The sequence below is a fragment of the Pseudorasbora parva genome, chromosome 22 (assembly GCF_024679245.1).
Source record: "Pseudorasbora parva isolate DD20220531a chromosome 22, ASM2467924v1, whole genome shotgun sequence".
In the NCBI taxonomy this organism is placed as follows: Eukaryota; Metazoa; Chordata; class Actinopteri; order Cypriniformes; family Gobionidae; genus Pseudorasbora; species Pseudorasbora parva.
In genome coordinates, this window is record NC_090193.1 from 16,455,761 (window position 1) to 16,469,727 (window position 13,967).

At 39.5% G+C, this 13,967-nt stretch overlaps 1 protein-coding gene across 6 annotated transcripts in view; it reads left to right on the forward strand.

Moving 5' to 3' along the window:
• The window catches only part of mast3b (microtubule associated serine/threonine kinase 3b), a 42,471-nt gene extending 32,055 nt beyond the window's left edge, over window positions 1-10,416 (forward strand). For all 6 annotated transcript variants that reach the window (XM_067432150.1, XM_067432151.1, XM_067432154.1 and 3 more), the window contains 4 exons: window positions 2,218-2,340; window positions 4,478-4,614; window positions 5,014-5,195; window positions 6,858-10,416. In XM_067432150.1, the coding sequence (XP_067288251.1) occupies window positions 2,218-2,340; window positions 4,478-4,614; window positions 5,014-5,195; window positions 6,858-7,873 (1,458 nt within the window). In that variant the 3' untranslated portion in view covers window positions 7,874-10,416. The remainder of the gene's footprint in view (window positions 1-2,217; window positions 2,341-4,477; window positions 4,615-5,013; window positions 5,196-6,857) is intronic.
• Window positions 10,417-13,967: the final 3,551 nt, after the last annotated feature.

Genomic DNA, 13,967 nt, shown 5'->3' on the forward strand with positions numbered 1-13,967 from the left:
TTCAGATCATTCGCACGCGAGAAACAGCTCGCGTTCGTGCGGTTGCCAGATTTCTGTAATTAAATCCCCAAACAGAGCTTTTCTGTGAAAAGAAACTCGTATACACTCCGGTTTTTACCTAAACATGTCTAATCTGGCAACCATATGCACGCAAGCTCTCTCTCGCGCACGTACGATCTGAAAACACCAATAAACAAGTAAGCTGACACACTAGAAATAGGAACACTATTTAATTTTGTATGGTACTTGGAATTTCCTATTGTTACTGTACTAGCATCTTGCATCATCTAGACAATGCGGTCTCCCTAAGAAACTTTCAATTTAATCAGAAATTGTTTAAACAGTCAATAAGTGGATAAAATCGTTACTTACTGCTTGCAGGAATACAGTTGCCACTTTCTTAAGTTTAAGACGCTGAGCGAAGCTTGCTTGAAATGGGCCGAACAAACGAACAATCTTGAATTAAATTGTTGTGGTATCGGATTATAAACATCAACCATGACTATTGACATTTTTTATCTTTGGGAAGGGTAGAAAAGTCCTCAGGTCTCCTGAACAGCCTGGAACATGAAGTGTGTCCATGCGAGCAGCTTGTTTAGGATGATTCGCTCCATTTCCGCCTGACAATGCACATGTTTGGACAGATGCAAATGTTGGGGGCGTGCATATTAATGATCCCCAATGCTTGTGTCCTGGTTTTCGTTATGTTGAGAAGCACTTTTCCGTGGAGTTTTGGATTTACGAGATTTACATAAGAAGTAGGAGGCAATGGTGTTTGAGACTCACAGTAGTATGTGATGTCCATGCACTGAACTCTTATTATTTCACCATGGCAAGGTTAATTCAATTTTTCATTCTAGGGCACCTTTAAAGCAACCTGCTTCAGTGTAGCTAATATGTGCACACTTAACACTGAGGATTTAAATTTGTGACGATCAGTTGCGATTGGATGGTTTGTTTTTAACGTTACAGCTGATCTCTAGTTACAGCATCTCTAGTATGCCCATCCGTACTCTTGTTCTTATTTCAAGTTTCCTTCCTGTCCAATATTTTTAGCTTCTTACAAAAGCCACAAAGCCTTCAGAAGACAGTATGTATGCTCATGTCATGCCTGAGCTGAAGCTGAAACATGAAAGTGAAGTTGCACAACATAAATACAATGTTTAGGCATTATTGTTATTTATAGTACTATTATTTTGGTTTATTGGTTGTAGATTTAGTTTTAGATTTAACTATATTTACCTTTTTAAAGTAATTTGAAATAGATTTTTATATAACATGTCAATTGTATGCATTCAAATTTAGTTTCACAGTTATTAATGTATGCAATTTCAGCAATAAAACAAAAAATTTCTAAAAAGAAAACAAATTAGATGTTAATTTTAAGATACCCGTCTTATTTTCTCTTGTATATTTAGCATTGCTCTTTAATAAAGAAAAAAGTAATTATTATCCGATTAATCGATGGATTAAGTGCTAGATTAATCTATTACAAAAAGAATCGATAGATGCAGCCCTAGTCTTATCAGAACACACTCAGGCCCTGTTTACATCTGGTATAAAGATGCGTTTTGGTCAACTGAATCGCAAGTAGATGAGACCGACACACCCTTGTCTCTCTTGTCCACTTTCAACCTCTTCTGTCCACATTTCTTCGAGGGGAGGGTCTATGTATGGGTGTTTTTTTCAGATATTTCGATTTAATAAACAAAAGCTTGATTTACGCAATTAGTGTATGAACGCACCCGGAGATGACGGAAAAACATATGAAGAGCATCAGCTTTAGTTTTTGCTCTGATAGCCGCGGGACCACACAAACGCTGTGAGTTGTGTGTTAGAAATCAGGATTGGTAAGAAAACATAGTGCTTGGTTTTTCTTCAAACCAAACTTGGGTCTTCAGCCAACAAATTTTAAATCCCTTCTAGCTAGCACACTTTCCATAATGTCTTTAGTAGCTGTTCTAACATATGAGCATCTACACCACAAAAGCAATCCAATCGAATGTGTTTTCAACTAACTATGGATGTGGTAGAAATTGGACAAGCTCAAAACATTTTCGACCCCGATTACACCTGTATTGAGCGTCACCCACTTGTGATCCGATCAACCAAAATCCATCTTAATACCATGTGTACACAGGACCTCTGTCATTGAGTTTTAAAGATGGACTGTTCGGTCTGTTTATTCTGCTTTGTTTTGTTCTTTTCCTCTGTCAGGGTGTGGAGGAGAGCAGCCCTGCCCATGAGGCTGGACTGCGCGCAGGTGATCTGATCACTCATGTGAATGGAGAGTCTGTGCAGGGTCTAGTGCACACAGAGATGATGGAGCTTCTCTTGAAGGTATTTGTACAGCAGCATTCTGGGATTTGTTGAACCATGGTGTAATGTTCTGAACTAGACCAAAAACAAAATGTCAGTTGATGGGGAAAAAAACAAAAACAGCTTTAAGACCCTTACTATTACTCACTACTGATTAATCAATATTTTATTTATTTATGTTAACAGTTTTTGATTTAATGGTTTTTTTCAATATATTACATTTCTGTATATTCCCTACCTGTTAGACAGGTAGGAAATATTAAACAGTTTTAATTGATTTACAGCACTAGTAATAATGCAGTTTGAAATGCTGAGAACAATATTTAAAGATATAGTAAAGATGCAACTAGCCATAAATTTCTACTCAAATTGAGTTATAGATATAGATTACTTACCTTAAAAAGAATTACAGATGACAACCAGTCTAGAAATCTAGACTATGTAATTTGCTCTCAAATGTAGTTGCATTTGCATTTGTGGTTGGAAATGTAATTTGCTCTCCGTTGGCTTGCCAGTAGGGGTGCAACTAACGTTTTTTTTGATAATCGGTTAGTAGTTGGCTGATTAATTTTCCGATTAATCGGACAAAAGGGCTCTTTTCCAATGCTGTCCTCCAAACAAACACATCAGCTGAGTGCTATGAACACACACATAGTGAATATAGCACCATTACAAAAATGAACCATGGTTTTACAATGTGAAAACAACAAAAAATAATACTAATAAATAAATAAATAACAGGGCTATTGTAGTTATTCAATGGTAACCACAAATTAACCATTGTTTTGCTTCAAATTAATAGTTTAACTATATTGTATGTGTGTGGTTAAATAAAAGGTAATCAATATGGAAAAGGCAGTTTTATTATACTAAAAACATGGTTTTACTATCTAATATAACCATGGTTAATTTCCGTAAGGGTGCATCTGTGATGTAGCCTACATTATTTGCAAAAACACAAACGCTCGTTCAGTGGTGATTGAAGTTTAACAGACTGTCAGAACGCGTTTAAATGGCAAATGGAAATACACTCATGAATTAGTAGCATTTACAGATGAAGAAATATCTACTGTCCTTTATATAAATCAGAGGATATCCTGTAAAATGACACTTTTGCGCTGAGGACGCACACACATATCGAGCATGACAGGGTATAATGCTAATGCATTCACTTAAAAAAGAGACATCTCATGTTTTGGGCCCATGGATCACGTGCCTTTCCTGCATCAGATCACTGTTTCCACTCCACTATTTCTAGATGCAAATTTTGTCCATAAAAATGCATTATTCAGCGCTGTAATTTGTCACGACTGGTGAAAGATTTGCAAACAGAAAGCAGACCAGACAAATCGATTAATGAGAATCATTATCGATGATTTTCATTATCGATTATTATTGATTCGATTAGTTGTTGCAGCCCTACTTGCGAGCTTGAAAAACCAAACCCTAGTCAGGCCAATCATATCGTGTATATAGTCGGTGGGCGGGCTTAACATAATGACGGCAGAATTCCCTGCTACTTGAAAACAAAGACGGCGGCGGCGGCTGCTGCTGCTGCTGGAGAACAGCAGTCTTTCGAATCCACTTTGGCCACGACTCTAAGCTTTTCTTTGAGAAAAGAACAAAGAACAGAACTTGAGGCTTTCTTAAAAAAGGAAGATGTGTTCTGGGTTTTGCAGACCGGGTTGGGCTCTGGTTGGTGGTTGGTTGTAGCTCTATCCTTTTGCGTGCAGAGGGAATTTGAAAGACAACCATTTATCCCGCCCCTCATATTGAGCCCTGCCAATGAGTGTGTTCACAGACCCAACATCTTGAGGTGGTCTAGTTGGTCAGGCTAGATGTAAACATATTTATATGTAATCTGAAAAAAAATACATTTGAATAATTAATAGTCAAAGTTTTCTTGCAGAATACAAAAAGTAGTTTTCTAGTATGAATATGAATAGTAATAATTCATATGGTGGGTACTGACAATGTAATTTTTGGATTAGTAAAACACACAGATTCCTTTAATTGTTAAAATGACATTATTACTAATGTATATAGTAGTAAGGGGAGATTAATAGGTAAAAGATCAGTCAGCTTGCCATAAAGATTGCTTTTGTGTAATTTATATCAACTTGTTTAATCTGTTTCATTTGGTCTTTTTAATATACAGAGCGGTAACCAGGTGGCCCTGCAGACTATTGCGCTGGAGGACACGTCTATAAAGATCGGACCTGCACGCAAGAGCAGCTGTAAAGGAAAGATGGCCCGCCGCATCAAGAGGAGCAAATGGAAGGACAGTCAGGACCGGTCAGGAAAACTCTCGTATTATTTGACATAATTTGAATCTGTGGTTGGATATTTTAATGGCTCATCCCAATACACTGCGCAGGATAGAAGCTATAAAATAAATTGTAATTAAATTCCGACAATTATATGTGCATCTAATTTGCGTTCATTAAATTGTATTATGTTCACAGAGGCATGTACATAATACAGTTTAATGAACTTAAATTAGATGCACATATAATTGTTGAAATTGAATTAACATTTATTTTACCCAATATTCGTTTATCCTTTGACATGGTTATTGGTTGATCTTTTTATCTATCACTAATGTTAATAAGGACATGCAGTTTGATGCCACTTCTAAGAGTTGACATTCATCAATGTTTGACTAAACCTGAATAATCTCTCATGTCGACCCAGGAGGCGCAGCATGCTGAAGAAGCTGTCCAAACAGAGCACCGTCATGCACAGCAGCCGCAGTTTCTCCTCCGGCCTGCATCACTCTGTGTCCTCCAGCGAGAGTCTGCCCGGCTCACCCACACACAGCCTTTCCTCCGGACCCACAACACCCTGCCGGAGCCCCGTTCCTGACCACACCACTGGTATGACCTTACTATAAAACCGGAAATTATTTGTCACCCATTAATCAATGAATTTAAGTAGCTGAATAAATATAAATACAAATGTAAAAGTATTTAAATATTAAATATATTTTTTTATTATTTATATTATAAAATGAAGGGCTGGGTTGAAAATCCTGATTTCTCAATTTTAATCGATTCTCATTTCGATGAACCAATATTAATTCTTAATTTTTAAGAATCGGTCTTTTAGTCTAAACCAATCAGAGTCTCGTCTCCCATTCCCTTTAAAAACCAGCTGTGCTTGCAACATGGCGGATTTGCGAGCGGAAAGACTGAATATAAGTGTGAATATAAGTTCACACTTGTAGTTTGGTTAGTTTGGTCCGGACCAAAAAAAAAACAATACATATAGTCCTGGTTTTTAACAGCAACCCTAAAGTTACCGAACCAAAGGCATAGGGAGATGCTCACAACCTGATTGGTCGGCTTATATGACGTAGAAGCTTGCTTACCGAACATTCAAAACAATGCTGTGTGCTGGATTAAACGCGATCATTTTATGCGTGTACATATGACATTATTTTTACCAGCTGAGAACTCATGAAGAGCTCATGAAATGTTCAAAACATTCAAAACAGCACCAGAATTGCAGAAACGAAGATTTGCAGCAAAAGAGACGGCAATTCCGTCGTCTGTACTGACTAATGGGCAACACAGGTCCTTTGATTAGAAGAACCAGGAATGCTTTTGGTGCGTTTTTTCTAGCATTTTCTAAACGTGCTCGTCGGACCAAATATTGATGAGGCACTTACCTCCTCGTTGCTCTACGTTTGCCCTCTAACGTTAACGTTATTCATTTTGGATACATCGATCTTTCTTTCCATGTTGTCAAATCAGCTGACTATGTGTATCTTGTGACATTACGTCCTGTTTTTGGTTCGTTTAGATGTCTTTGGTCCATGCTGTGTTCATATATCAATCGAACCGCACCAGAGTTCGTTTGGAAGCGGACCAGGGTTCGGATGGCAGCGTTCACATATATTCAAATGAACCGCACTAACCGAGCAATCGCACCAGGGTTCGTTTTAATCGAACCAAACATGACAAGTGTGAACGCAACCTTTAGTTGCCTGAAAATAGTAACATGCCAGCAATGCACCTGAACACACCTCGTTTTCATAGGTGTAATAATACATTTTATTTGTATTGCACTTTACATTTGGAACAAATCTCACTGGACGTGAAAATGATAACTGCGTCAGGCTGAAACTAGCAAAAAAACGCTTGAGTCGCTTCTGGCATCACCTTGCTTGTATATGATGGGGTTCTAAATTTCTATACAAAAAGTTACTAATGTTAACCTTTTTATAGTTATAAAATGTGTATTTTATAGTAACCAACTGACAGTTTATACTATACACTGTATAGTTTACAGCATTAGGTTTTGTTTTTCTTGCGAAAAGTTGACACATAAATTAATTAACTGAATCGAGATCTGATTTTCCTTTTTACCTTTTTTCGAATTTGCGAGTTTGTAAATCTAAATCAAATTGCAAAATATTTGTCAATACCCAGCCCTACTAATTTTTAGGTCACTTATTCAATTAGAAAATGCCAAAAAAGTTTAATTATGCTGTTTCTTAATTATATTGTTAAAATTGTCACAAAACATCTGTTCAGATGCCAGCCTGCCCCAGAACGCCTCACCATGCTCCAGCTCTCCCAGTTCACCGGCGGTCCAGATGCGACCCAGCTCGCTGCACGGCCTTGGGTCTAAACTTGGTAACCAACGTTACACTAAAGTGGGGAGACGGAAGTCCACCAGTAGTATCCCACCGTCGCCTCTGGCCTGCACCTCCTCGCCACAGGCCCTATCCCCCCAGCGCTCCCCCTCCCCCTTACCCAGCGTCTCCAAAACCCTCCATTCCTTCCATGGCAAGACCCTCTCGCCCCCCACTATCATTCGGCATGTGGTCAGACCCCGGAGTGCAGAACCTCCGCGTTCCCCTCTGCTGAAGAGAGTCCAGTCTGCAGAAAAACTCTCAGGGGCCTTATTTGCTGACAAAAAGCCCCACGCGCCCCGCCGACACACGTTGGAAGTCCCCCACTGCGAGATGGATATACTGGGGGACACCGAGGCAGAGGTGGCCTGTGGTGCGACGTATTCGGTGGATCACGGCAGGCTGGGTGGGTACTTTTGCGGCCAGAGAATGAGGGACTGGCCTGGTGACCGAATGGAGCAGATCGTTGTAATGCGCAAGCTGAATCTCTCGGAACGCAGAGATTCCTTCAAGAAGCAGGAAGCCGTGCAGGAAGTGAGCTTTGACGAACCGGATGACAGGGCCACCCAGATTCCCGCTCAGTCAGCCACGTCCGCTGGCGCGCGTCCCAAGCAGATGATGTGCGAAACGCAGTCGGAGGAGGACTGCATGGCGAGGAGGAATCCGCTGGTCCCCCAGATCGCCGTGCAAGGATCGGAAAGCGAGGAAGCGGACGATTGGAGGCTTTGTTCGGATGAAGACGAGGAAGGGGCTGAGGTAAACGTGTCACATATTCAAAGTCAAGCTGACCCTCAGGCTGCCAAAGATGTCCCACGCTCCTCAGCAGCCACCCACGAAGCCGACGGGACGACTACAGATGCGGCGAAGCCAGAAAAACATCAAAGTCCAGAAAAAAGCAAACTGAAAGAGAGATAAATGAGTAAAGGACTGTTACAGCACATCATCATCCCGGCGGGCTTCCCGTTGAGATATTTGTTGCCACGCAGAATTCAAACTGTTGATAAGTGGAGTTTTTTATTAACGTGTAAATGGAAGTAAGATAGTCTTATGCAGGGAATATTTATGCTTTTTTTATTTATAATGTACACTGGAGATGTGCTGTTGGCCAAAAAAAAAAAGAAGTAACGGTTTCTGGTAAATTTCTCACCTTCTGTGAACGGGTTGAGGAGGGGATTTGAATGACTTGATTTTTCTATGAAAATGTGCAAAAGCTTCGAATCCATTTCATCTTCCAAGAGCTTTTCAGTTTTGCACCGACATCGTGTGATTTTTATTTTTTAAAGCTGCGAGTTCAAATGATATGTGAAAGAAATTGTCTCTTGGCCACTTTCATGTATTATTCCACAATCGCAAAGGTTTCCACAGTGTTTCAAATAATCAGTGCGAAGGAAAAAGGGACTCTGTTCCGACCGTTTCATTTGAAATGTAACTACATGATGGTCAAGGTGTCAAAAAACTATAACATTTGTCTGCGGATTTTATGCATCAACCTAAATAGATCAGTTTTATTTTACCGTTTTGTCGTTTAGATTTAGAATATTTTAAATTGATCTTAATTTTATGAAGCACAGAGTATCAGGAAAGGAATTCAATTTAATTCTTGCCTTTATCAAATTTGTTCTTTACTTAAACATCTGGACACCAAACATGATCCCTTTCTGGGTTAAACTTTCACAGAGTTCCCACAGTTCTTTTTTTACTTTTCCTTAAAGGAACGCTACACCGTTTTTAGAAATAGGGCTTATTCAACTTCTTTCCTACATTTAGATATGTGGGCAAATGCATTTTGGTCTTAGTGCATGCATTGTTTTAGTTTGGCAGGGTTAACGCTAGCTTAGCATAATGAATGGAATCTTATGTTACCAGATAGCATGTCCTGAGTAAAAGTGATCCAAAAAAACACCACCTAATTACTTCCTGTGGCCTGCATATTCACAACGTCTGGCTGTTGAGCGATCGCAATGTGTTGCGTGATATCTCTGCGCCCAAGTAGCAGTGCTTCGCCTGTGCTTCCCCATAATATAGTGCCAAGTCGATATCTGCCTAGGAAATCGCCTAGTCTTAATCTGCATCGCTATATGTACTCATTGTGAATACAGGCCACAAGAAGTAATAAGGTGTTGTTGTTGTTTTTTGGATCACTTTTATCGGGACATGCTAGCTGGCAACATAGGATTCCATTCATTATGCTAAGCTAAGCTAGTGCCAAACTAAAGCAATGCATAAGACAAAAAATGCGTTTGGCCACATATCTAATGTAGGAAAGAAGTTGAATAAGCCCTATTTCTAAAAACGGTGGAGCGTTCCTTTAAATATTATTCCTGTACTTTTATTTTTCACACAGCTTTGTTCAGTTTACCTGCAACCTAAAACATGTCAAAGTCTCACAGGTGCTAAAATGAATGGGCTCTCACACACCTCTGAAATAGTTAAGCATGCAGACACACACCTCACACTAACCGGAACTCATCGATTTGTGCACTTTCACAATAATTCACTGCATAAACCACGTCACCACAAGTTGTTTGACCGTTGGCCTGTCGCGAGCGCTCACTAGCTTTTGTACTTGGAATAATGTTTACATTTTTTATATATATGGATTTCTACTGTGCGAAGGTAACTTAATTACAAATATGTGCAGAACTGGAGTCAGTGGGTGAAGGCTTTAGCTAGATTATTTGTTTTTAAAGTTCGGCGTGATGTCATTGTTAATCGACAAATCTCTCTAACTGCACACGTCTGACTGGATGTTTTTATGCATGACCCTCTTCCAAAACACTTTTTTAAACTTGAATATGTTGTTGTTTTAATCTAATATGACAGTATTTTTATTGCATAGAAACTGCATGAGAAGGTATAACAGTCAAATGGATGCCGAAAAACTGAAAAAGGCACATGCTTGACCGATTCAAGAAAACACTTTGTTGTATTTTTGAGGTTTGTTACTTGTGACCTCTCCGTTTAACTTTATGCATCGGGCTACTGTACATCTATGTGACACAAATTGGTGTAAGTTTTAATAGGCTGTATTTTTTATTTTATTTTTTTTGCCTGTCAGCCGACCGTTTGCATGCTGCATGTTGAGTAAATACACCGTACACATTGGCATGGCAACATGAGTGCAATATGTTTAATGGTCAAGTATAGCCACGCCTTTGAATTATTACAGTAATGCTATTAAAAGCTTAATATTATGCAGACCCAGTTGTGACATTTTATCCCTCTGTAATCACAGATTTTAGTGGATGAAGTGTTCGTCGTGTGGCTATCAAACCCACTCTTAAATATGTTTCGATGAGATGGGGTGACTACCGTCCACTGCTGAAGCATCACAGCCCTGGAAGTCCATGATCCATATAACCTGTTGTGCTGATGGTTTCTTCCATTTTTCCAGAATTGTCAGGACTTCTTGATAATAGGTGATTGTAAAAAAAAAAAAAAAAAAAAGATTAAAAATATACTTTTTATAAATATTTTGTAATGTTAACTGTTTGTCTGATGATGTTTTGTAATAAATCATTCACTGGTTAAGATGGAATATAAATGACTTGTTTTTGTTTTATACTGTGCTTGGTAGTAACCGATCACAGTACTTGTAATTAGATTACAGACCAACCACTAGTCATGTGACTATCAATGAAAACTGAGCAGAACAGCATTTGATCACTGGATTTACAGACATCATTTCACTTTTAACTGATCTTTCAACATATCTAAAACATTATTATTTGAATTATTACTCAGTGAGTCATTTATTTAACCGTGCATTGCGGTCTTTGGAAGGCTAGTCTTTCAAACATTAAAATATATAAATTCATGCAAATTTCATATACACTGGTCAGCCATAACATTATGACCACTGACAGATGAAGTGAATGACAGATTATCTCTTCTTCACCTGTTAGTGGATGGGATATGTTAGGTGGAAAGTGAACATTTTGTCCTCAAAGTTGATGTGTTAGAAGCAGGATAAATGGGCATGTGTAAGGATTTAAACGAGTTTGACAAGGGTCAAATTGGAATGGCTAGACGACTGGGTCAGAGCATCTCCAAAACTGCAGCTCTCTTGGAGTGTTTCCGGTCTGCAGTGGTCAGTTTCTATCAAAATGGTCCAAGTAAGGAACAGTGGAGAACTGGCGACAGGGTCACGGGTGGCCAAGACTCGTTGACACCAGGATGCAGTATGGGAAGAAGGCAAGCGGGCAGAGGTAGCTTGATGCTTTGGCCAAGGTTCTGCTGGGAAATCTTGGGTCCTGCCATCCATGTGAATGTTACTTTGACACATACCACCTACCTAAGCATTGTTTCAGGCCATGTACACCCTTTCATGGAAACGGTATTCCCTGGAGGATGTGGCCTCTTTCAGCAGGATAATGCACCCTGCCACAAAGAAAAAATGGTTTGAGGAGCACAACAGTGAGTTTGAGGTGTTGACTTGCCTCCAAATTCCTCAGATCTCAATCCAATCGATTATCTGTTGGATGTGCTGAACAAGCAAGTCTGATCTATGGAGGCCCCACCTTACAACTTATCGGACTTAAAGGATCTGCTGCTAACATCTTGGTGCCAGGTACAACAGCACACCTTCAGGGATCTTTTGGAGTCCATGCCTCGACCGGGTCAGAGGCAAAAGAGGGACCAACACAATATTATGTCATAATGTTATGCCAGCCTCATGTATTTAATGTATTGAATGATTTTCCAGCCTTATTGTCAGTTGAACCTTTTTGGCCTTCACTAGCTTTTAAATAGGTAATTAGGTCAATAATAAAATTGAGCTCATGGTTAAGACATGGCACACAATTTATTTAAATTTTTTTAATTAATGTTTAATTTCTTTGTATAAACACCGGGCATAGCCTGACGTGGTCATACTCAATTCTAGTCAGAATATGAGTCTGAAACTGCTCCATTGGGCTGTGATTATGGGGCGTTTCTCAACCGAACCAGGAAAGATCTCAATTGGATAGACCTTCAACCAATCAGAGCAAGGAAGCTACGTCAACAGAGCTCAACTGTACTGTGTTGCCAAGTCCACGTTTTTTCCCACGGTTTGTTTTCTATTTCTGCGGGTTGAAGGGACTATTATGTGATATACAGACCCATAAGTGCGACTCAAAAAAACAAACAAGCTTTTCGTTTAGGATTTGAACAAATATAATCCAAGCCTTTGATGACGTGCATGATGACGTTTATTAGCGGCATCCAATAGCCACATAGGGGCTAGATAGCGGGTTCGTGACTCGTTAGCACTTCGTCGTCTTGTTATTAAAGAAAGACGATTTGATTTGCCTTCTTGGGTTTTATTTTTACATCTAAGACATATAGACTAGTACGATACGGTCAACAGAAAGTTGGCTCCCACTACTCGCCCCTTCCAACCATAACAAACAATATGACAAAAGGAAGTAATAAAGGAAAACGGAAGTGATCACCTGTGCCCCCCGTGACTGTGAATAACCAATTAGAAGTAACAAGAATTAATGCACTTACATTCCGGCCCCATGATTATTACAAAAAAAAGATAATAATCATCATCAATTAACAACCACAATAAATACATACATAAATTGTACAACATAAGTCATTTACAAATATAATTATACATGTAGGTGTATGTATGCATTTGTCCATAAAAAAAAAGAGTCTCTGTATTTCTTCTTAGCCCAATCCTTAAATTATGTCAGTCAAAAAAAGGGTCTCAAAAAAAAGTCTGTCTATAAGTCAGTCATGTACCTGTCAGTATGTCCGTACGTCATTGAGCGCTCAAAATCAATTACAGTCTTCTTCAGATTCAAGAAGTAGACAAATCTTGGTGACTGGTCTGTCTAAGCAATTATACTTTGTTTTGATCCTTACTTGGCGAATCAATCCCCTTTTATCTGGTGTAGTATGAATAATTTTGCCCATAATCCATGAGTTTCGAGGGGCAGCATCATTAACAACAAGTACAACATCTCCTACTTGAAAATTTCTTCTCTTTACAAGCCATTTCTGCCGTTCCTGTAGCTGAGGTAGGTATTCCTTTAGCCATCTCCTCCAAAACAGGTCGGCCATGTACTGTACTTGTCGCCATCTACGACGAACATATATGTCCTCCTTCCGAAATAAACCAGGAGGTAAAGATGGTTGGGTTTTAAGAAGTAACAGGTGGTTGGGGGTTAGAGCCTCCAGATCGTTGGGATCCATGGATGATCTGGTTATAGGACGGCCGTTGATAATTGACTCCACTTCACACAAAAGCGTATGAAGACCCTCTTCATCTATACTCTGCCCTCTTAAGATAGAATTCATAGTCTTCTTCACTGATCGAATCATCCTCTCCCAGATGCCTCCATGATGCGATCCTGTAGGAGGATTGAACATCCATTTGATACTCTTCTGGATTAGAACGTCATTAATCTTATCATGGTTCCAGTTTTGTATGGCTTCTCTCAATTCTCGTTCAGCTCCAACGAAATTGGTTCCATTATCTGAACGCAACTCCAATACTTGACCACGTCGTGCTATGAACCTTCGCAAAGCGTGGATAAAAGAATCTGTGTCTAATGATGCAGCCACTTCAATATGTATGGCTCTTATAGCCAAACAAGTAAAGATGACTCCATATCGCTTCACATTACTTCTCCCACGTCTGATCTCAAATGGACCGAAACAATCAACTCCAACTCGAGTAAACGGTGGTTCATCTGGTGAGACTCTACTTGAAGGTAAATTTGCCATCTGCTGGCAACCTGTTGCTCCTTGAAGTCTTTTACAGATTACACATCTGGACAGAACTCTCCGTATGGCTGAACTTGCGCCTGGGATCCAATACCGTTGACGTAACCTGGCCAACATGTAATTTCGTCCACTGTGTCCAACCTCATTGTGAATATGTCTTAAAAGTAACTCAGAAATATGCAGATCCTTTGACAGTATTATTGGATGCTTTGATTCTTCGGGCATGACTGCATTATCCAGACGTCCATACATTCTTATTACACCCGCCTCAAGTACTGGATTGAGA